At 38.5% G+C, this 19,286-nt stretch overlaps 2 protein-coding genes across 3 annotated transcripts; both read left to right on the forward strand.

Moving 5' to 3' along the window:
- Nucleotides 1–1,925: 1,925 nt before the first annotated feature.
- LOC309695349 (uncharacterized protein) lies at nucleotides 1,926–11,021 on the forward strand. The gene is made up of 2 exons (XM_082515931.1): nucleotides 1,926–2,002; nucleotides 5,872–11,021. The coding sequence occupies exons 1-2, from the start codon at nucleotides 1,993–1,995 to the stop codon at nucleotides 7,164–7,166; spliced, it is 1,305 nt and encodes a 434-aa protein (XP_082372057.1). The 5' UTR covers nucleotides 1,926–1,992; the 3' UTR covers nucleotides 7,167–11,021.
- Nucleotides 11,022–11,222: 201 nt separating this feature from the next.
- On the forward strand, nucleotides 11,223–15,136 carry LOC309695348 (uncharacterized protein). Of its 2 annotated transcripts, none has more exons than XM_082515929.1 (2): nucleotides 11,223–11,295; nucleotides 12,833–15,136. In XM_082515929.1, exons 1-2 carry the CDS (start codon nucleotides 11,286–11,288, stop codon nucleotides 14,200–14,202), a joined length of 1,380 nt encoding a protein of 459 aa, XP_082372055.1. In that variant the 5' UTR covers nucleotides 11,223–11,285; the 3' UTR covers nucleotides 14,203–15,136. The 2 variants fall into 2 exon arrangements, with proteins under 2 accessions (XP_082372055.1, XP_082372056.1); XM_082515930.1 differs by lacking the exon at nucleotides 11,223–11,295 and adding an exon at nucleotides 11,565–11,835.
- The last annotated feature ends 4,150 nt before the right edge of the window (nucleotides 15,137–19,286 follow it).

Consider the following 19,286-nt stretch of genomic DNA (forward strand, 5'->3'; position numbering starts at 1 on the left):
ATATAGCATGTCCTGACTGCGGGGTTTTGGAAACAAATTAAAACGTACATCTCTGTTATCACTTCCAACATAAATGAAGACAGAAAACGAAACAGTAGTGACGTTTGTAGGGTTACTGAAGTTTGGCTAGCTGGTATATAATGATGTGCTACGTGACCACTAGCGACACAGCTATGTTAGCATAATATGAACAAACTAACTTTTTTTCCACTCGATAAAAGTTAACGTGAGTGTTGTCGGTGGTCAGGAACAAATGTAATCGCATGGCAGGATGCTGTAAAAGGACAAAACTTCAGCCAGGAGAACAACTGAAATAATCCATCCACAATACGAGGTTAGTCATTCATATACTGCTGTATGGGCTGGGCTGTAGTTACATCCTAAGGTTTTAAAAACTGAGCTTAAATAAATGATTAGCGGTAATAAAAGCCGAGGGAGGTCAACAGTGATCACTGACTGTTTTAGGAGCTTTTTGAGATCAAATAGAAGAAAATACATAGCATTAAATATGTTAACAACACAAAAGCCATATTAAACGCAGACTACTTTAGACCCGGAAGTAGGATTCGTCGCGTCATCACTGAACAACCGGATAGTCATCTATTTCAAGCTTGCATTTTGACCTAATTCATCTCCTTTGCTTCACACACACTTTTTTTTTTTTTATGTATGTGTTACCGGCACCAGACCTAGGGGAATCTGGACCGGCAGCAAGCGGCACACAGGCTAGAGAGCACTGCGTAGCCAAATATGAGCAAACTGTGGATTAATAGAGAGGACACCGAAGTTAGCGTCTTGCTCAGGCCGGAGCTCATTTATTTCTACGTATACACAATACAAATCACACTAGACCATGCATTCTTCCCATAAAATAACAGAGTTCATAAACATAAATAAAGTTACAAAAAGCATTCTCTCAAAAGCAAAATAAATACAAACTAATTCAAAATGACTTTACATACTCACAACTTAAACAAAACACTCGCGGTTAAAGCATAACATCATACCAAAATAACCCATCTCACATTCACACAACCTTTCCCCACATTCGCGCCATATACGCTATTACTTTTGAACATGGCGTCCCCTGAACGCAACACAACATGGCGGCAGACGACTGCAAACGTTGTTTCACCAACAAAAACCTTTCCCCTTAATACATGTACTCAGTACTGCTTGGCTAAAACTAAAACAAACACTAAAACACATTTTCGGAAGTCGCAGGTTGCCACTATCATAGCATATACTTATAGTGCTACGTAGCATTATAGCATTATGCCGATGATACACTAATACTCATTACAACAAAATACCACTCTCATCTCAAAATATAGCCGAACAGTTGTTACTCAACTTACATGACATTTATTACCAGTTCGGTAACATAAAAGTTTGTTTGTCAGTACCTGTGGATTAATAGAGAGGACACTGAAGTTAGCGTCTTGCTCAGGCCGGAGCTCATTTATTTCTGAGCTGCGCATGCGCAGAGCCTATAGCTAGAGTCTCTCTGGTAGTTTCACAGCAGTGCAAGAGCACCATCTACTGGCATAATGAAATATAACCATGGTCTGGCAACACATAACAATGTCAAAATAAGTCACAATAATAAACAAAAAATAAGGGGGTAATTGGTTTTCTTGCAAAAACAAACATGTAGCTTTTTCAACCTGCTACATATGCAGCAAAAACCTACTTAAACGTAACTGGTCGAGAAAATTACAAGCCAACTACAGGAAAGCTCATGGTACAAAAAGTGATGGTAGTTTCCCTTAGACAGAGTGTTTTCCTGCTCATTGTACAGAAGGCGATGGTCTTTGCCATACTGATTCACTAATACAGTTTAAGGATAGTAAAGAATGTATCTATGGCTTTTATTATGAAAAATAGACCGGAAGTATGTGCATTATTGCACAGGGGAAGAACAAGTTGTGTTTCCAGTGCGGGTGCGCATCATCAGGCAGGAGCATCCAGAGGTAGAGTAGAAGGTGTATAATGGCTGCGGGTGAGTGTTTTGAACTTGTTGAAATAATTACCGGTGATCTGTGAGGTCAGCGGGTTTTTTGTGAATGAAAATCTCCGCATATGGCTCCAAACAGTGCGCAGCTTGCCACGTTTGCGTCAGTCTGAACAAGCGTCCCCCTAACATGTAGTCAGCTACATGAACTGATACCTTCCAATAGAAGGAGAGAAGGAGCTAAGGGAGGAAGCTAAGCGACACACGGACATTAAGCATGGTCGTATGGGAGCAGTGAAGGCAGATACTCGTCTGATAGATACAACCCCATTTCCAAACAAAGTTGTGTAAAATGTAAACAAAGACTGAATGCAGTGGTTTGCAAATCTCATAAACCCATATTTAATTAACAATAGAACACAGAAAGCATACCACATCTATAAACTGGAAAAATTAACCGTTTTAAGAAAAGAAATGAGATCATTTTGAATTTGATGGCAAGTTGGGACAGGGTCATGGGCACGAGAGCATAGGAACAAGAGCAACCAACTTTGACTGAGGGGCATTTGGCTCAAGTAAATTTACTATTCCATTAAAAAAAAAAAAAAATTAAAGGTGCTTGCTCTCACACACAGCCTGCATAACTGCAGCCATGCATGTACACTCAGAGAGCTGTAGCCACAGTTATAAAAGTGCATACATGTCTTTGATTGCAGAGGCAACAAACAACAGAGACATTATCTGTGCAAACAGCTGACTATGAGCTAAAAGTATCCTCAAAACATTAGCATTTGATTTGCAGAATTTTAGTAGACTGATACTTTAAAACTAACAGCACAAGCTGATGTGTGACCTCGTTTTAGAATCAAAGACAAGTCTTCCCAAAGTCTGACCTGCACCTGTCCATCAGCTCAGGGTCCCCCTCGGTCATGCTCGTTAGCACTATTGCTGTACAACCATTAAACCACTGTTAACCAGATAAATAATCTAAGCTCGCAAAACATTTAGCTGTGACATTTGACAGGTTGTCTGTGTTCTATTGTGAATTAAAAAAAATGTGGATTTATGAGACTTGCAAATCTGTTTTATTTACATTTTATGCAGTGTCACAACATTTTTACAATTGTGATGTCATATGCAATTCCTCTAATATTGGATCATTAGCATACAGATTACAGAAAAATTGTACACAAAAAACTTCATAAAATGCAGAAAGTTGAAGTATTAAAAACAAGAAATCCAGCTGTGCAAAGAAGTCAACGTCCATCATTAGCTTGTCCCAGAGGAATGAAAATACTCAGTGAATGTTACCTGCATTTAAAAATATGGAGAAAAGGACCACTTCAAATGATTGATTTTGTATTTCCTGGTCTAAAATGTTTGCCAGTGGATGATCGTTCTTTGTGTAATGGTTAAATGTTAGCTAATCAATCAAATGGTTCACCCTGACAGAGAGAAAAAAATACATTTATAAGTATTCCCTGTTAACTGAAACAGTTCAGTAAAAGGAAATCTATCCTGCTGATTTTTATGTTATAGGTTAGTAGTAGGTAGCAGTAGTGGGTGTAATATTCAGCAATAGGAAATGGTGGGGTGAGAATAAATTTGGAGTATTGTAAAGGTGTATGATACCAATAGCTGTACACAGAGGTGGGACCAAGTCATTGTTTTGCAAGTCTCAAGTAAGTCTCAAGTCTTTATCCTCAAGTCTCAAGTCAAGTCTCAAGTAATGTCAGGCAAGTCAGAGTCGAGTCTCAAGTCACTGGTGTAAAAGTCCGAGTCAAGTCACAAGTCTGAAACTTTGAATTTCAAGTCCTTTCGAGTCTTTAAAAAAAAAAAAACGAAAAAATAATGTTGCAGTTATATGCTAAATGTAAATATTAGACCATGTAATTTTAAAATCTGTGTTTTTCTCAACACATGACAAAATAGTGAACTTAGAAAATATACACAAATTGTGAAATTGCACCTCTTTAAAATGCAGCTCAATTAAACCTAGCTCCAAGAATAATTTTCACTGATAGTTCTGAGATAAGCTGCATGTTATTCTTGGATGCGGTTGTAGGACTGGCTTTAAAATCGCATGACAAAAATATCATACACATTAAAAAAACTGTATCACCAACGTAGCCTGGACAACATTTGCTAGTTAGATGAAGTCAGCTATCTCATTGTAGCATATTTATATGCATATTTATAATCATACGGTTCTTGGAGTGAGTGCATACACTCATGAAGTTTAGTAACTTCCGGTCACTGCAACAAGCCCAGGTACAGTTTACCGACGGATGGGTACAGGACCTTGAAATGCACCGTGTAGAAAGTAAAGACCATCGTACGTATCATAAGTTTACCAGTCTCACAAATCGTCGTCATAAATACACATTCCTTAACCGTTTATTAATAGGACCTTTGAGCTCAACGGTAATTAATTAGTAGTGGAAATAATTTCTGGTACGCGTTACAGAAATGTAGCAGTGACAACAATATTGTATGCTGTAATCGTACTGGACAATTAGTGATACAAAAACCTGTTTTATCCTGTGAATAAAAGTATATGTTTTTGTCAATGTACCATAATAACAGAAGCGAAACGCAATATTGTGTCAGGACAATTCACTATTTATGCACAATAAATAAAGGAGCATAGCGCGACAATTTCTGTTCAGCGCCAGACTTGCTTGTAACCTATATCACCAATTATGTTATGAAAATGACGTATTAACTACTAAAAAATACTGACCTTCGTGTAAATGCTTGGAGCAGACTAACCTGTGAGCTGGAGTGTTCTGGGACGTTATATTTGATCTTTGAATGGCTGCAATCCAGGCCATCCGTCACGTCTTTGTTACTTCGGAAACATGGCTCGAACAATTTCTCTTCAACGACGTAATCCGATAACAACCGATCTCTTTACCCGTCGGCGTCCCGTGGCTGTCATGCGACCGGCTATTGCAGTTAATAATACAACAGCTTCTTGACATTTTTGTGTTTCTTTTTATCGCTGTGTGACTGATTTTAATTGAAAGCCTGCGTGCGCTACTACCGCTTGCCACGAGTTCCCAGAATCCTTTGCGGTTCTACCCGTGAATGACGTCACATTTTCAATCTCTATATAATATGCATGTTAAATTTTATATTTGGGGTAAAATATCAAGTCTTTTCAAGTAAACCGGTTCAAGTCCAATTCAAGTCCCAAGTCATTGGTATAAAAGTCCAAGTCAAGTCACAAGTCTTAGAACATTTTTTCAAGTCAAGTCTAAAGTCATAAAATTAATGACTCGAGTCTGACTCGAGTCCAAGTCATGTGACTCGAGTCCACACCTCTGGCTGTACATATCAGAAGAGGAGCTGCATGGCTAGTGTTGAGTTGTGTATTTCTGGCACAAATGAAAACTGAATACTCAGTCGGACACTCAGAATTGAAATGATTTTTTGAACTGGGAGAATATACGGGCATTTGTGTACCCTTCAGCCGTAAAAGCCTGATAGGGTATTGTCGACACCCCACCTGATAGGTGGACGATGTGGACACCCAGGTTTGTGCATGTGATAAATCGTCATAGAGGTGATGTATTGTTTTTGAAATTCATAACGTCGGCACATCAACTGAAAGATTACACTAACTTCAAGGTCAAGATGAGAAGTCAACTTTTCTGAAAACTACCCATGATTTTCCAACTTATAACATAGGTTCATCTGCTAAGAGGCTGAGGGGCAGCACTGCTGGCTGGATGGTATTGGATGGCAATGTCATTTTCTATTAGGTGGTCACAGTTAAGATTAATTTAGATTATATTTAATAGCACTGTCTATCCACAGTCATCTCAGATCTCACTAACATGGAGTATTAGTACCAGTGATAAGTTATGTGATTATAGAGTTTTTGCTCTTAATTATGAGTGTGTGTGTTTCAGTCTTCCCTGTAGATGTCCAGCAGCTACTGGTGATAAAAGAAGAGGTTTCCCATGAATGTGAATGGAGCCCCAGTGTGAACCATCCTGACTCAGAGCTGTGGAAAAATCAAGAGCGAGTTCACTGTAATGGGCTGGAGGAGGATATCAAGAGGTTTCCATTTACTGTTGTTCATGTGAAGAGTGAAGATGAAGAAGAGAAGCCTCAGTCATTAAAGGTTCATCAAAACCAAAATAAAAACAAGATAGAGACTGAGACTCAAGCGAGCAACTCCTCTGAACAGAGGAAAATGGACCGAAGTACAAATAACAATATACAAACAAATACTGATGGCGAAGCACCGGAATCTTCTGAGACTGAAGTCAGTGAGGATGGCTGGCAGGAACCTTTGTCAGATTGTGGACCTGAAACTGACGACAGCGACAGCCAATTGAATGACGACAGAACACCTGAGTCAGGTGTAAATAATGCAAAAAGGTCTTCCAGTTGTTTGGTGAATGAGAGAAGTTCTAGAGTGGAGCAAAGTGTCGATTCTCAGATGAAGCGATTTGGATGTGATGATTGTGGTAAACGATTTAACCAAATGAAAGATCTTAGAGTACACATGAGAGTCCACACGGGAGAAAGACCATTCTGTTGTGCAGATTGTGGTAAAAGATTTAGATATCAAGGAAGTCTGAATGTACACATGAGGCTCCATGCTGGAGAGAAACCGTATGCTTGTGATAAATGCGGTAAAAGATTTAGCCTAAAGACAAACCTTACCAGACACATAAGAGTCCACACGGGGGAGAAACCATTTAGCTGTGACATTTGTGGACAAAGATTTAACTATCGAAGAAATCTTAACATGCACATAAGAGTGCACACAGGAGAGAAACCGTTTAGTTGCGACAATTGTGGGCAAAGATTTAACCAAAAGATCGAACTTAGGAGACACATGAGAGTTCACACAGAAGAGAAACCGTATACCTGTGGCGATTGTGGTAAAACGTTTAGTTACCAGTGTAATCTGAAGACACACATGGCACTCCACAAAGGAGAAAAACAGTTTGTTTGTGGTGTTTGTGGTAACATATTTAACCAAGAGGGGAATCTAAAGATACACATGAGAGTCCACACAGGAGAGAAACCATTTGGTTGCGATTTCTGTGGCAAAAGATTTAATCAAAAGATTCATCTTGAGACGCACATTAGAGTTCACACAGGGGAGAAACCTTATAACTGTGGATTTTGTGGCAAAAGATTTAGACACCAGTGTAATCTAAAGATACACACCAAACTCCACAAGGAATAAATAAGTATTGAGAGTCTCAACGGGATTTTTTCCCGTGACTGGGAGTAGCGATGCCCATCAAAATTATCTCTGCAAACACAATGATGTGCAAAACGGTGTTCTTATCAGTGCTGTTTTTATTTTTGACAAAGCTAGCCATAGGGCTGCTCGATTATGGCAAAAATGATAATCACGATTATTTTCACTGAAATTGAGATCTCGATTATTTGACGATATTTATTTAACAATAACAATGTATTGAATAATGACTTTAAAGATTGTCAAAAAATAATATAAAATAGTGTGCAAATACTGATAACAGTGCAAATGTTTGCAATATAAAAAATAAATGAAAAATGTAAACATCTATGTTTAGTGAACTTTGCAGCGTTGCTCTGTGGTGCAGCTACGACACTGTAGCAAAGTTTACACACTATGTCTCCTTGATCCACGTCTGACTCCGCGAACCCATAATGTTTCCACACCACTGAAGTTTTTTTTTTTACCTCTCTTTTCAACCAACGGCAGTCACTCTCCTCTCCAAATAACTTCTGCTTAGCTTTCCGAGCTTCCCTCGGGTCCTCTTAATCAGTGGTCCCCAACCCCCAGGCCTCGGACCGGTACCGGTCCATGAGTCGTTTGGTACCGGGCCGCGAGAGTTGAGGCTCAGGTGTGAAATGTATAGTTTTCAGGGTTTTTATCGGTTTTCAGCGTTATTTTGTTATCGTTTTTATCGTTTACTCGGTTTTCCTTGGTCTTTTCACGTGTGCTATGAATAAATCTTCTTTTTTTCGGTACCGGTACTAGTTTTATTTTGTTGTATTTATCCGCGACACCTTAAAGGCCGAGTGTTGTGCCAAGTGATTGCCTGCCAAAAACTGATTTCCAATGTTTCTGTTTTTTTTTTTTACATGTAATATCTTTACGTATGTTGGTAAATAGACTTCGGTGAACAGGGTTTACGAAGGGGTTATATATAGAATTAAAAAATTATCTGTTTTTCAAGTATCTTTATAACTCTGTGTTATTGTACTTACATTATAACCAATCTGGTCCTTTATCCCCACTTAAAATATTTTTACAGAACTATTGTAATATTTGCTGCCATTTCTGCTGTCCTCTTGGCCAACTTACTCTTACAGAAGACATTTTTAATGTTAATGAGATTTTTGTAACTGCATAAGTAAAGGTTATATAAAAGTCACTGCCAAAAACTGATTGTGGCTTCTACCTTGTTACACGAATGTTGCTTGTGGCTCAAGATGACTTTATGTCATCCATGAGGGATGCATTTGACACGTGTTTCACATGTTATAGCCCAACAAGTTACTTTTAGCAGTTTAAATACGAGCAATCAGTTTTTGGCAAATACCGGAAATCAGTTTTTGGCAGACAATCACTTTTTGGCACAACACCGGTCCATGAAAATATTGTCGGGCATAAACCGGTCCGTGGCGCAAAAAAGGTTGGGGACCGCTGCTCTTAATTGTTGTGACACGTGTTCGAAATGCAGAGAGGTGCGCTCGATTTGCCACACGGAGCAGCGCGAGTAAAGCACGAGGGAGGGGCTAATAATCGGCTCAGTTATTTTTAATGATCGTTGAAAGCCCAGATCGTAATCGTGATTAAAATTCGATTAATTGAGCAGCCCTAGCTAGCCACAACTTCCAATTTTCAAAGGTGGAAAATGTTTGTCATTTTGTTGCCAAAATTCAAAAATGTGTTTGTTTGATTGTTTTTCCTTGACATAACTGTGCTTTTCTTACTCATTAATTTTACTGATCTACTGGTCCAATTCTCGTCTTTACGCAGCAACAAACTGTCCTTGAGAGTTCAGTCAGACTTGTGCCACATATCAAACACACGGTTACCACTATAAGAGATCCTTTTCATAATATATATTGTCTTCATCATTCTGGTAAGTGATAGCAGTCTGTCAGTCAGACGTGACAAACTTTAACACTAATACAGGCATCATTAATATAATTGCTGGTGTCAATAATTTCAGAGTCTCAGCTGAATGTTCACTGCTTAGAATAGTTTTCATTTGCTCATTTCTTAACTTACTTATTTGCTTTATCACACAAGATCACCAAAACCCAGATTTCCAAATGAACAAGGACCGGAAATCTTAACACCAGTTATCAGCCTTCACATGTATTTTGTAACATGATGGAAAATTCAGATGACGTCACATTGCAACTACTTTAAACCACTGAAGAATGGAAAGATAGCCTCTGGTATTTTTAAAACTGTTAAAATGATATTTTTGTGTAGTATATAAACATACTACATGATACTGCACAGTCCAAAAAGTACAGTGGCACTATTGTGTAGTGATTAAAGATTTGCCTAACACCTGAAAAGTCTGAGTCAAGCCTGGGAGGAGACGCAAATCCCAAAGAGGGTTGCGTCATGCAGGACACCTGGTGTAAAAATTGTGTAAAATTCAGTATGAGTACAAAACTTCTTTATGATAAGCATATTGTGTATTTGTGGTAGAATATTCTTTTTATTGATTGATTTCTACTCATTTCCAATAGTATATTTAGCTCATTCAGCCAAAGGACCTGTGAACTTTTCGTTACTCATTAGTCCTCCTATAGAAATGTTCAAATTTACACATAATGGTCTTTGGGCTTTACCTTACAATATAAAGCGTCTCAAGATAGCATAATTTCCTTAGGGATTATTAAAGTATTCTGATTCTGATTGTGAAGATCAAGGTTACGTTTGTCACTTTACAGGCAATAATCTGAATTGTGAGAAAACTGAGCTGCTGGGTTATTGACATTATGCTCTAGTTTTTGGTACATTAAAAATATGTATATAGAGTATATTCCACTTTGACTTTTATTTAGTACGTTTATGAGATATTTTACTTGAATTAATCATCACTAATTTGCACAGAGATAACTACTTTGGCTTTTTTTAATTCATGTTCTTTTACTGTGCTGTAAATAATGTTTAAACCTGGATTATAACAGCACCATGAGGTATGAACAGTGAAATTTAATGGTGATGTTACATTAAACAGTGGTTTTTGTGTTGGTTATTTGTTAGGTGTTACCATTTTTATTATGTACAATAGTGACAAGGTTTTTGTTTTTGATTTGTTAATCAATCTAAAATTTAAAGTCAAGCCAAGTTTATTTATATCACTCATATCACAACAGACATCAACCGAAGTGCAGCACAACAATCGGTAAAACAATTTAAAAGACCGATTTACATAGCATTAGGAGGACATGCTAAAGAGAAATGGTGAGTCTTCAGTTGAGGTTTGTAAGCTGTTATTGAAGCAGGCAGTCTGACCTGGAAGGGGAGATTGTGCCAGAGTTTCAGAGTTACGTCTTTATACCCCAGTCTGATAGATACTGATACTTGTGTATGACCGATGCAAACATTTACAAGTGAACTAAGGAATTTTATAGTGAACTCTAAACTGCACAGGTGTAACGATGCCAAGGCTGGTGAAATGTGTTCATGTTTTTCTTTACCAGTCAGATAAGGCATCTGGTGTAAAAGATGTCCCAAATCAAACATGTGGAGCTACCCACTTTGGCAATAAGAGAACAGTCAAAAGTAGCTGCTTCAAATTTTCAGACCACAAGTTTTTACCAGACAGATGTGGAGCACCGTCTAGAATTAATTCTTGGCGTCTAGCATTACAATTGCATTAAAATCCACTGATAAAATCCTATGATTTGTTCAGACAGACACTTCTAGTCTCTCTCACTCATACATTCTGAAACTGCACAAATATCAATATAATACATTTTTAGACCAGGACATTTCAGACTGTCTAACGTTTTGCATAAACATCGCTGTGGATTCAATTCTGGGACAGTTTGTGATGTAAGAAACCACAATATAAAGTTAGGCTAATACCCACTGCTCTATTGATTGTTAAAATCCAGATAAATTAACGTGAATGTTTCTCTAAAGAAAAAATTCCATTGAATTTTATTTTGATCTCAATAAAGACAGTTTTGCCGCTCATGATCCAGCAGTGCGTGTATCTATGACTTTTATTTTGACAAAACAGAGACCGGAAGTTGTTGAATTATTGCACAGGGGAAGGACGTGGCGTATTTCCGGTACTGGCGGCATATCCAGAGGTAGAGTTGAAGCTGTCTAATGGCTGCGGGTGAGTGTTTTGATCAAAAAATTTACACCGAACTGTGAAGCCAGCGGATTTTCTGTGAATGAAAGTCTCCATATGTGAATCCAAACAGTGCGCAGCTTGTCACGTGTGCACATATCAGACATTACTGTCATATTATGCTGTGGCAATCTGCGCTAGCTTCCCCCCTAATATTTAACCAGCTACATGAGAAATGCTGCTTTCAAAAGGAGGAGAGAGCTGATGGAGGCAGCTAAGAAAGCGCTGCAGCAAGTTTTGATCTCTTGTAGTTTATTATTAAAACTGGGAGCTGGTTTGACAGAAGAGGGGCCTGAAAGCTGAAGGCTCTGCTTCTCATTCTGCTTTTAAAAACCCTGGGATCTACAAGTAAACCTGCCGTCCAGCGTTGCCAACTCCTCAGTAAGGAAAATCGCTATCGGCTGTCCTAAAAGTCGCTAGAAGTCGTCAAATGACGTCATCGCCTAATTTGCATAATTGGTCATGCTAATGTCGTTGTAACCTACGCTGTTGGAGAGAGAAATAACATCGTAGAAGAGACATAAAGTGAGTAACAAACGTCCTAAATGCAGTTAGAATTTATTTAGAACTACAAATTAAATTTCTTTTAGCAATTATTGTTTTTTTAATGTCACAATTCCAACCCTGCTCCTTTATCCGGGCCTGGACCGGCAAAAGTGACCTGAAATTGGCACTCTGGTGGAGTTACTTTGTGTGTGAGAGTGTGTGTTTATAAGTAGTTTTTAACCTTGTGATCCACAAAACAGCATAACAGTAAAAGAAGAACTGACTGCGTTACAGTCAGTGCGGGAGCAGCGGCTTCGCTCATGCGCGATTCATTTGCTGTTCGGACGCACAGGTGTGAACGTCTCCTGCTCTGATAGCAGCTGGGGAGGACTATCCTCTGCCTGTGAGCACTTTGGCACGGGTGAGGTGCCCAAGGCAGCACTGCTGTTTGTTGAGAGTGAGAGTGATACGCGTTTTCACGTCAAAAAGTCGTCATAAATAAGTCTCCAATAATACCAGAAAAAGTCGCCAGATTTGTCGCTAGTCGCTTTTTAGAAAAAAAAGTCGCTAAGGGGGTCTGAAAACTCGCTAAATATAGCGACAAAATCGCTAAGTTGGCAACACTGCTGCCGTCTGAGAGCAAAGAGCTCTATTGGGATGATACGGTATATGAGGTCATTAAGGTAAGATGGGCCTGATTATTTAAGACCTTGTATGTGAGAAGCAGGATTTTAAATTTGATTCTGAATTTAACAGGGAGCCAATAAAGAGAAGCCAGTATAGGAGAAATAAGCGCTCTCTTTCTAGTCCATGTCAGTACTCTCACTGCAGCATTGTGGATCAAATGCAGACTTTTCATGCAGTTTTTAGGACATCCTGATAATAATAAATTACAGTCACAATACATACATGAACTAGGTTTTCAGCATCACTCTAAAACAGGATGTTTCTAACTTTAGAGATATGGGACTAATGAAAAAAAACTGTTTAACATTGAGCTAGCTGCCATTGTTCATTATAAGTGTGTGTGTTTCAGTGTTTCCAGCAGATGTCCAGCAGCTTTTGGTGATAAAAGAAGAGGTTCTCCATGAATGCAGTCTCAGTCTGGACCATCATGACTCAGAGTTTCTTCACATAAAGGAGGAACAGGAGGAATTCTGGAAAAGTCAAGAGGGAGAACAGCTCAGTGGGCTGGAGGACTATATCTCTGGGTTCCCATTCACTGCTGTTCATGTGAAGAGTGAAGATGATGATGAGAAACCTCAGTTCTCAACGCTTCATCAAAGCCAAACTGAAAACAGCAGAGAGACCGAGCCTCCAGCTAGCAGCTCAGCTGAACAGATAAAAATAGGAAACTATTCTTCACCAGATCCAGTCAGACACCCCCATCCAGATACTCCTTTACAATCAAGTACTGATGGAGAGGCCTCAGAGTTTGAAAAGACTGAAGTCAGTGAGGACGATGATTGGCAGGAACCTTTGTCAGATTGTGGACCTGAAGCTGATGAAAGCAACAGCTGGCTGAATGACAGCACATTAACTGAGTCAGGTGTAAAAAATGATGTGAGATGTAACGCTGCAAAAAAGTTTCTAAGCTGCTCTGAGAGTGGAGAACAGTTTGTCTGCAAGCAGTCTCTTCAGAAACACGTGACATGTCATTCAGAAAAAAGGTCTTCCAACTGTTTGGATAATAAGAAAATTTGTAGAGTGGAGCAAAGTGTTGATTCTCAGGTGAAACGATTTGGATGTGACGATTGTGGTAAACGATTTAACCAAAAGAAAGAGCTTAGAATACACATGAGAGTCCACACGGGAGAGAGACCATTTGGTTGTACTGAGTGTGGTAAAAGATTTAGATATCAAGGAAATCTGAAGATGCACACAAAAGTTCACGCAGATGAAAAACCATTCGGGTGTGATGATTGTGGACAAAGGTTTAGCCGAAAGACAAATCTTACCAGACACATGAGAGTCCACACGGGGGAGAAACCATTTGGCTGTGATGAATGTGGACAAAGATTTAACCATAAGGCAAACCTTAAACTACACATAAGAGTACACACAGGGGAGAAGCCCTTTAGTTGTGAAGACTGTGGACAGAGGTTTTACCACAAGACTGATCTTAAGAGACACATGAGAATTCACACAGAGGAGAAACCATTTGTCTGTGATCACTGTGGTAAACCGTTCAGATATCGATGTAATCTGAGGAGGCACATGTCAGTTCACTCAGGAGAGAAACGGTTTGTTTGCAGCGTTTGTGGTAACACGTTCAACCGGGAGGGAAATCTAAAGATACACATGAGAGTCCACACTGGAGAAAAACCATTTGACTGCGAATTTTGTGGTAAAAGTTACAGACATCAGTACAGTTTTAAAACACACATGAAAATCCACGTAGTGTAGAAACTGCACTGTTGCACTTCATTAAAACAACACATTTCCTAATATATTTAGTATATTCTATTTAAAATATTTTATTCTTTATTTAAAAAAGATAACATTTGATCAGTGTACGTTGATCTGTGTCACGAATACAACCCAGGAGTACGAGTGCTGCATGTTAGTTAGCATGAAAGGTAGAGGCACTGACAGTCAAAGATGGTGTGGATTTAAAGAAGAAATGAGGTGTGTAACAGTCAACTGTTTTTAATGTGCTTTTTTACTGTTTTGTGTACAATGTGCATATTCAACACCTGCATTAATTTAAAATGTACAGTATTATACTGATGTCCAGAACTTCTTTACACTTCTACTTGTCTTAGGTATCCCAAAATAATTTCATAATGCATATTGAGATACACACTGCTGTGGTGTCCATAAACGTGGAGTCTTTGTGTTTTATATGCGTTGCCAGCAACAAAAGAAAAAGAATGCTGGGACTTCTTCCCCTACTGTGTCGACTCTCTTTGTTATGCGCATTCTGTCTGTAAACATAGTAGCTCAAAAAGTTTTGGATGAATTCTGATAAAGACTTTGCAGGGGTGTGGAGTCATGTTAACAATCCATTAAAATTAGATTTACATCCATTGAGGTCTTAAAGGCCAACGTAATAATTTATTGCTTGAAAATTAGGGCTGTGCGATATGACCAAAATCTCATATCCCAATATAAACCATCTATCAGCCGATAACGATATAAATCACAAAAATTTAACATTTTCTGTAAATTCTGTGAATCTCAGGTTGCTGAACTGTTTCCAGCTGGGCGTCGTGTACATGGAGTTGAGTGTTTTAACCGATGCATGAAACTACACATTTTTAGACATATGTTGTATCGGCTGCTGTTTCCTTTGTGAGTATTTATTACACAGCGTGCTGCGGGGGAAAGCCTGTTCTAACGTTTGAGTCTAAGGTTTATTTTTTAGCACCACACCTCCTTTTTGCTTCTCATCTGTAAATGCTCTGCATACTTTTTCACGTGATTCCGTTTATTTTGAAAAGTCAACAGGATCTTGAGCTTTATTGTGAAAGGTTTATGTGGAAAATAAACAAGCGGACATGCGATGGTTTTACCGTTGTTGTTGCTAACGACAACGCATAAAAACAGCCGCTTGTCCGTCTGTAGTGTAGTTATATTAAATATAAGAGAAAGAGAGAACTTTAATAAATTAATATAACCACTACAGTGACCATCAAAACGATGAGAAAATATTGCCGTAAACAGTTTATTTTGTGACACCGCGAAACAAACGATAGCGTAAAATGAAACGATAGATGTTTTTATATCGTCATCTGATATATATCGTTATATCGAACAGCCCTATTGAAAATTAGTAAAAGTTTTAAAACTAAAGTATAAAAGTATAAATCTAAATCTAAAATATGTCACAATTGACCTCTGACCTCTCCTTCAAGGCCAAAAGATTGATATGAAGTTCAAAGTGATTAAAATGTTAAATAGGTTTTTACCCCACAGCCTTAAAACACTGATGGGAGATTTTTTACCTTGCAGGGCGGGCGCGCCGTGTGGACACCTAATTTTGTGAATGTGATAACTGGAGAACAAGGCGAGATTTTCAAATTAATTCAAATCTCAGCGACAGGTGCATGTACAAGAAAGCTTAGGGAAAATTCATCAGCCACCAGTATCTTTGTAAGACTTCTTTCAAAAAAAATGCCTTATCTTTAAAGCAGTTCTTAAAATTCTACTCCCTTTGTTTGTATTGGAAGCATTTAGGAAATGATATGGGGATTCTAAATATCACATTATAGTTTGCATCCCAATAGCATGTCATGTTTCACCGCTGATCTCAGTTTTACATTTCATGTCTGCCTTTCTGTCAGGTTTACTTCAGAATGTGTTATTTGTACAAACAAAATCTCCTTCCAGGAATTTGCTGACATCTGTTAATCTTTATAATCAGGCAAGAATTATTAATCTCTCACTGAGAAAAGTAAAATTAAAAAACTGTAAATGCAAGTGGGGAAGCTGAGGGCTGCATCAATGCAATGTGGAGTTGCATTCCCATGGAAGTGCACGTGAGGTTACTGCATAGATTACCTTGTAGGTTTTCAGAGCATTTGCGGTTAAAACATACCTATTGTCATGGTGAGCTGTGTGGTAGGCCATGGTTGGACTCAGGTGCAGGACTCAGAGACGAAATATTTAACTTAAAGGTGGCAGTTTTTATTCACTGGCAGAAAACAAACCTAGAAACACAATACATAGGCACTAGAAACAAAACCAAAATTCAAACTAGGAAGGATGATCTAAACTGGGAGTTCATTACGTGGCATGACATAACCTGACAAAACATGACAACTGAGGAACACACAACTAACGCAGAGGACGCAACAACAGGCAGGGAAAAACACAGGGCTTAAATACATACTGGCGTAATCAGTGAATGGGAGACAGGAGGGAAACAGCTGGGATAATGCACTCATGACGAGACACGAGGAGCAGAACTGAAATTATAAACATGGGACAAAGACTACCAAAGTAAAACAGGAAACTGAGACAAAGCACCAAGATGCAGACTTGACACTAAGACGCGGAAACATAGGAAGCTGAAGCACAGAGATGATACAAAACAGAAACCACAATCCAAGGACTAAAGATGTAAGCTAAGCAGAAAATCATAATAATAATCAGAACTATCAGTTCACCAATAAACACAAAGCACTGGGTCTGTGACCCAGTACCGTGACAACCATGGCAATATTAACACAGAAGTGTAAATCCAATGAGCGACTTTAATCAAAAGCCAGACTTCCCAGCATGGTGCAGGTGGTGCACGGATGTGATCGATTGCTCCAGCAGAAGATGAAGGCACCTGAAAAATGCTTTCAGTAAGAAATGCATCAAACAGCTGACACCAAGGTGGATTTCATTTATTATATTGTGTGTATCTGAGCTTATGTCTAGCAAATAAATCATTTTTACTGATGGCAGTAAACAAAAAAAGCTGCCCAACAAGGTTAAAACTGCACCAGCAAGAGAAAAACTAGAGAGCTCAGAGACTTGATTTTCAAATAGGACTGAATGTTAAGATTGTGTTGTAAAAATTCAGTGGACTGTTAACTCTTTAATTGTATATATAATATACATATATAATATATAATATCTTGCAAGATATTATATCACAGATCTACATTCGGTCAGTCAGCTTTTTCCATAAAGGCCTGCCATCTGTGGAACACACTTCCAACCGAAATCATATTGATTACAGACATCAGATCCTTTGCATTGAAGGTTAAAGGGAAATCAGAGATGTAGTCATTTTAACTAATGATTTTAATTTTATTTGAAATTATTGTCTATTAACTGTAATTGTATTTATGATGTTATTTGGCTTTATGAAAATGTATGTTTTATTGTAAAATGTACCTATTTTGATTGTAAACCCAACAAGGGACAATTGTTGAAAATTAGCAATAGCTATAAACTTATGTGCGTTACATCAGTTTCATGTTTCGTACTTGGACTATGTTAAACCGCACTGTCCCTTTTAAATAAATAAATTCAAATTCAAATATTTTTGGGAAATAAACCTAAAAATTTAGACAGCAAAGTTCCTCCAGATTCCACTAAATATCCAGGTAGGGCATGCCCCTGGACCCCTATATGTCACCTTCTGGACCAACTGGTACAACTTTTACTGCCTTTTCAGGCTTTTTGGGGGAGGATCACTCTCTTATACATAACCTGCTATTCAGTGATAATTTAAAGACTAACAAAAGACCAGAATTAGAGCACAAATTTCTTGGACAGCCTGTACATCGAATGAAATTCTCATATTCTCATAATTCAATTAACATGATCTAAAGAGCACAAACACAATGGAGAGCTTTAGTTTAATGACTCCCAGTTAGTGAAGTCTAGCAGACACCGATTGGCTACAGCTGCTGGAAAGCTTCATGAAAAGCACCAGGATTTTAGAGAGGCTCTGCTCTTTAATTCTATACGCCTATAACCTCTCTGCTGTCTCCCAGGTGAGAAAACCTGCACAGTTAAGCATGCATTCATGAGAAAATGGGAATGTGCTGTGGACTCGGGATGGCAAGCAGCCAAAGGAATCTGTTAAGCACACAGAAGACACAATAACAGCAAATCCTGCTTTTTCAGACACAAGCACCTTACTTAAGTCAGACTCAAACATACTTATCTAAGATAAAAGCCGAGCGTTAAGCCTTTTAACAGATAAGAAATGTCCGTCTGAATTTCCTTCTGTGTAACATTAACCATAAATCAAACATTATTTTCCATAAAATGACAATGTGTTTTGGCACGCCAGGATGTGAGACGCTCTGACGCAGGTCAGCCCACGTGGTGCGCCCGGTTGTCCTGGTCACACACACTTAAGCACAAACACTCGCTGTTTTTTTGGTTCACAGACTCTTTGTTCGGTGGGTGTGTGTTTGCGTGACCACAGCTGGTTACACAGAACACATCGCTGGTCAAGCTCATGCTTTCTGAAACAGAGAAAGGAGTTCCCTTTGGGATGATAAATGGCACCAATTCACATGCCAAAAATGCTACTGATTATTTCATATGCAAATTAGCATTTCTTGCTATTAAATAATTCAAAGAAATTCACATACTTGTTTATTTTTCTTTCTTTTTGGGCACATTTGCTTGGAGTAAAATTTCAGTGCCACAGGAAATTGTTGTCCTTTTTCCACCAACGACAATTGTTCCTTTCTGTAGTCACTCTAGAGATAAGGATAAAATTGGCCATATACAGCAGTGGCATTAAATTACTTTCCAATAACAGTGAAATCGGGGGAAAAAAACAGGATGTCCCTGTCCGGGAGGACACTGTGGATAACTATCTTACTGTTTGCTTTGACAATCTCTCAATCATAGGCTTCTTCAATAAAAAGTGACAATAGTAGCACAGTGGTTTATGGTTGTTGACTTGTCTCATAAGTACTGCAGAGTGTGTGTAACGAGTGTAATGTGCAGTACATGCTGTAATCCAGTCTGGTTTTTTTTATATGTGCCACTTGTATTTAAACCTGTTTTTTCAATCAACACACTTCACA

The sequence above is a fragment of the Aulonocara stuartgranti genome (genome assembly GCF_965226115.1).
Source record: "Aulonocara stuartgranti genome assembly, chromosome: 19".
Lineage (NCBI taxonomy): Eukaryota > Metazoa > Chordata > Actinopteri > Cichliformes > Cichlidae > Aulonocara > Aulonocara stuartgranti.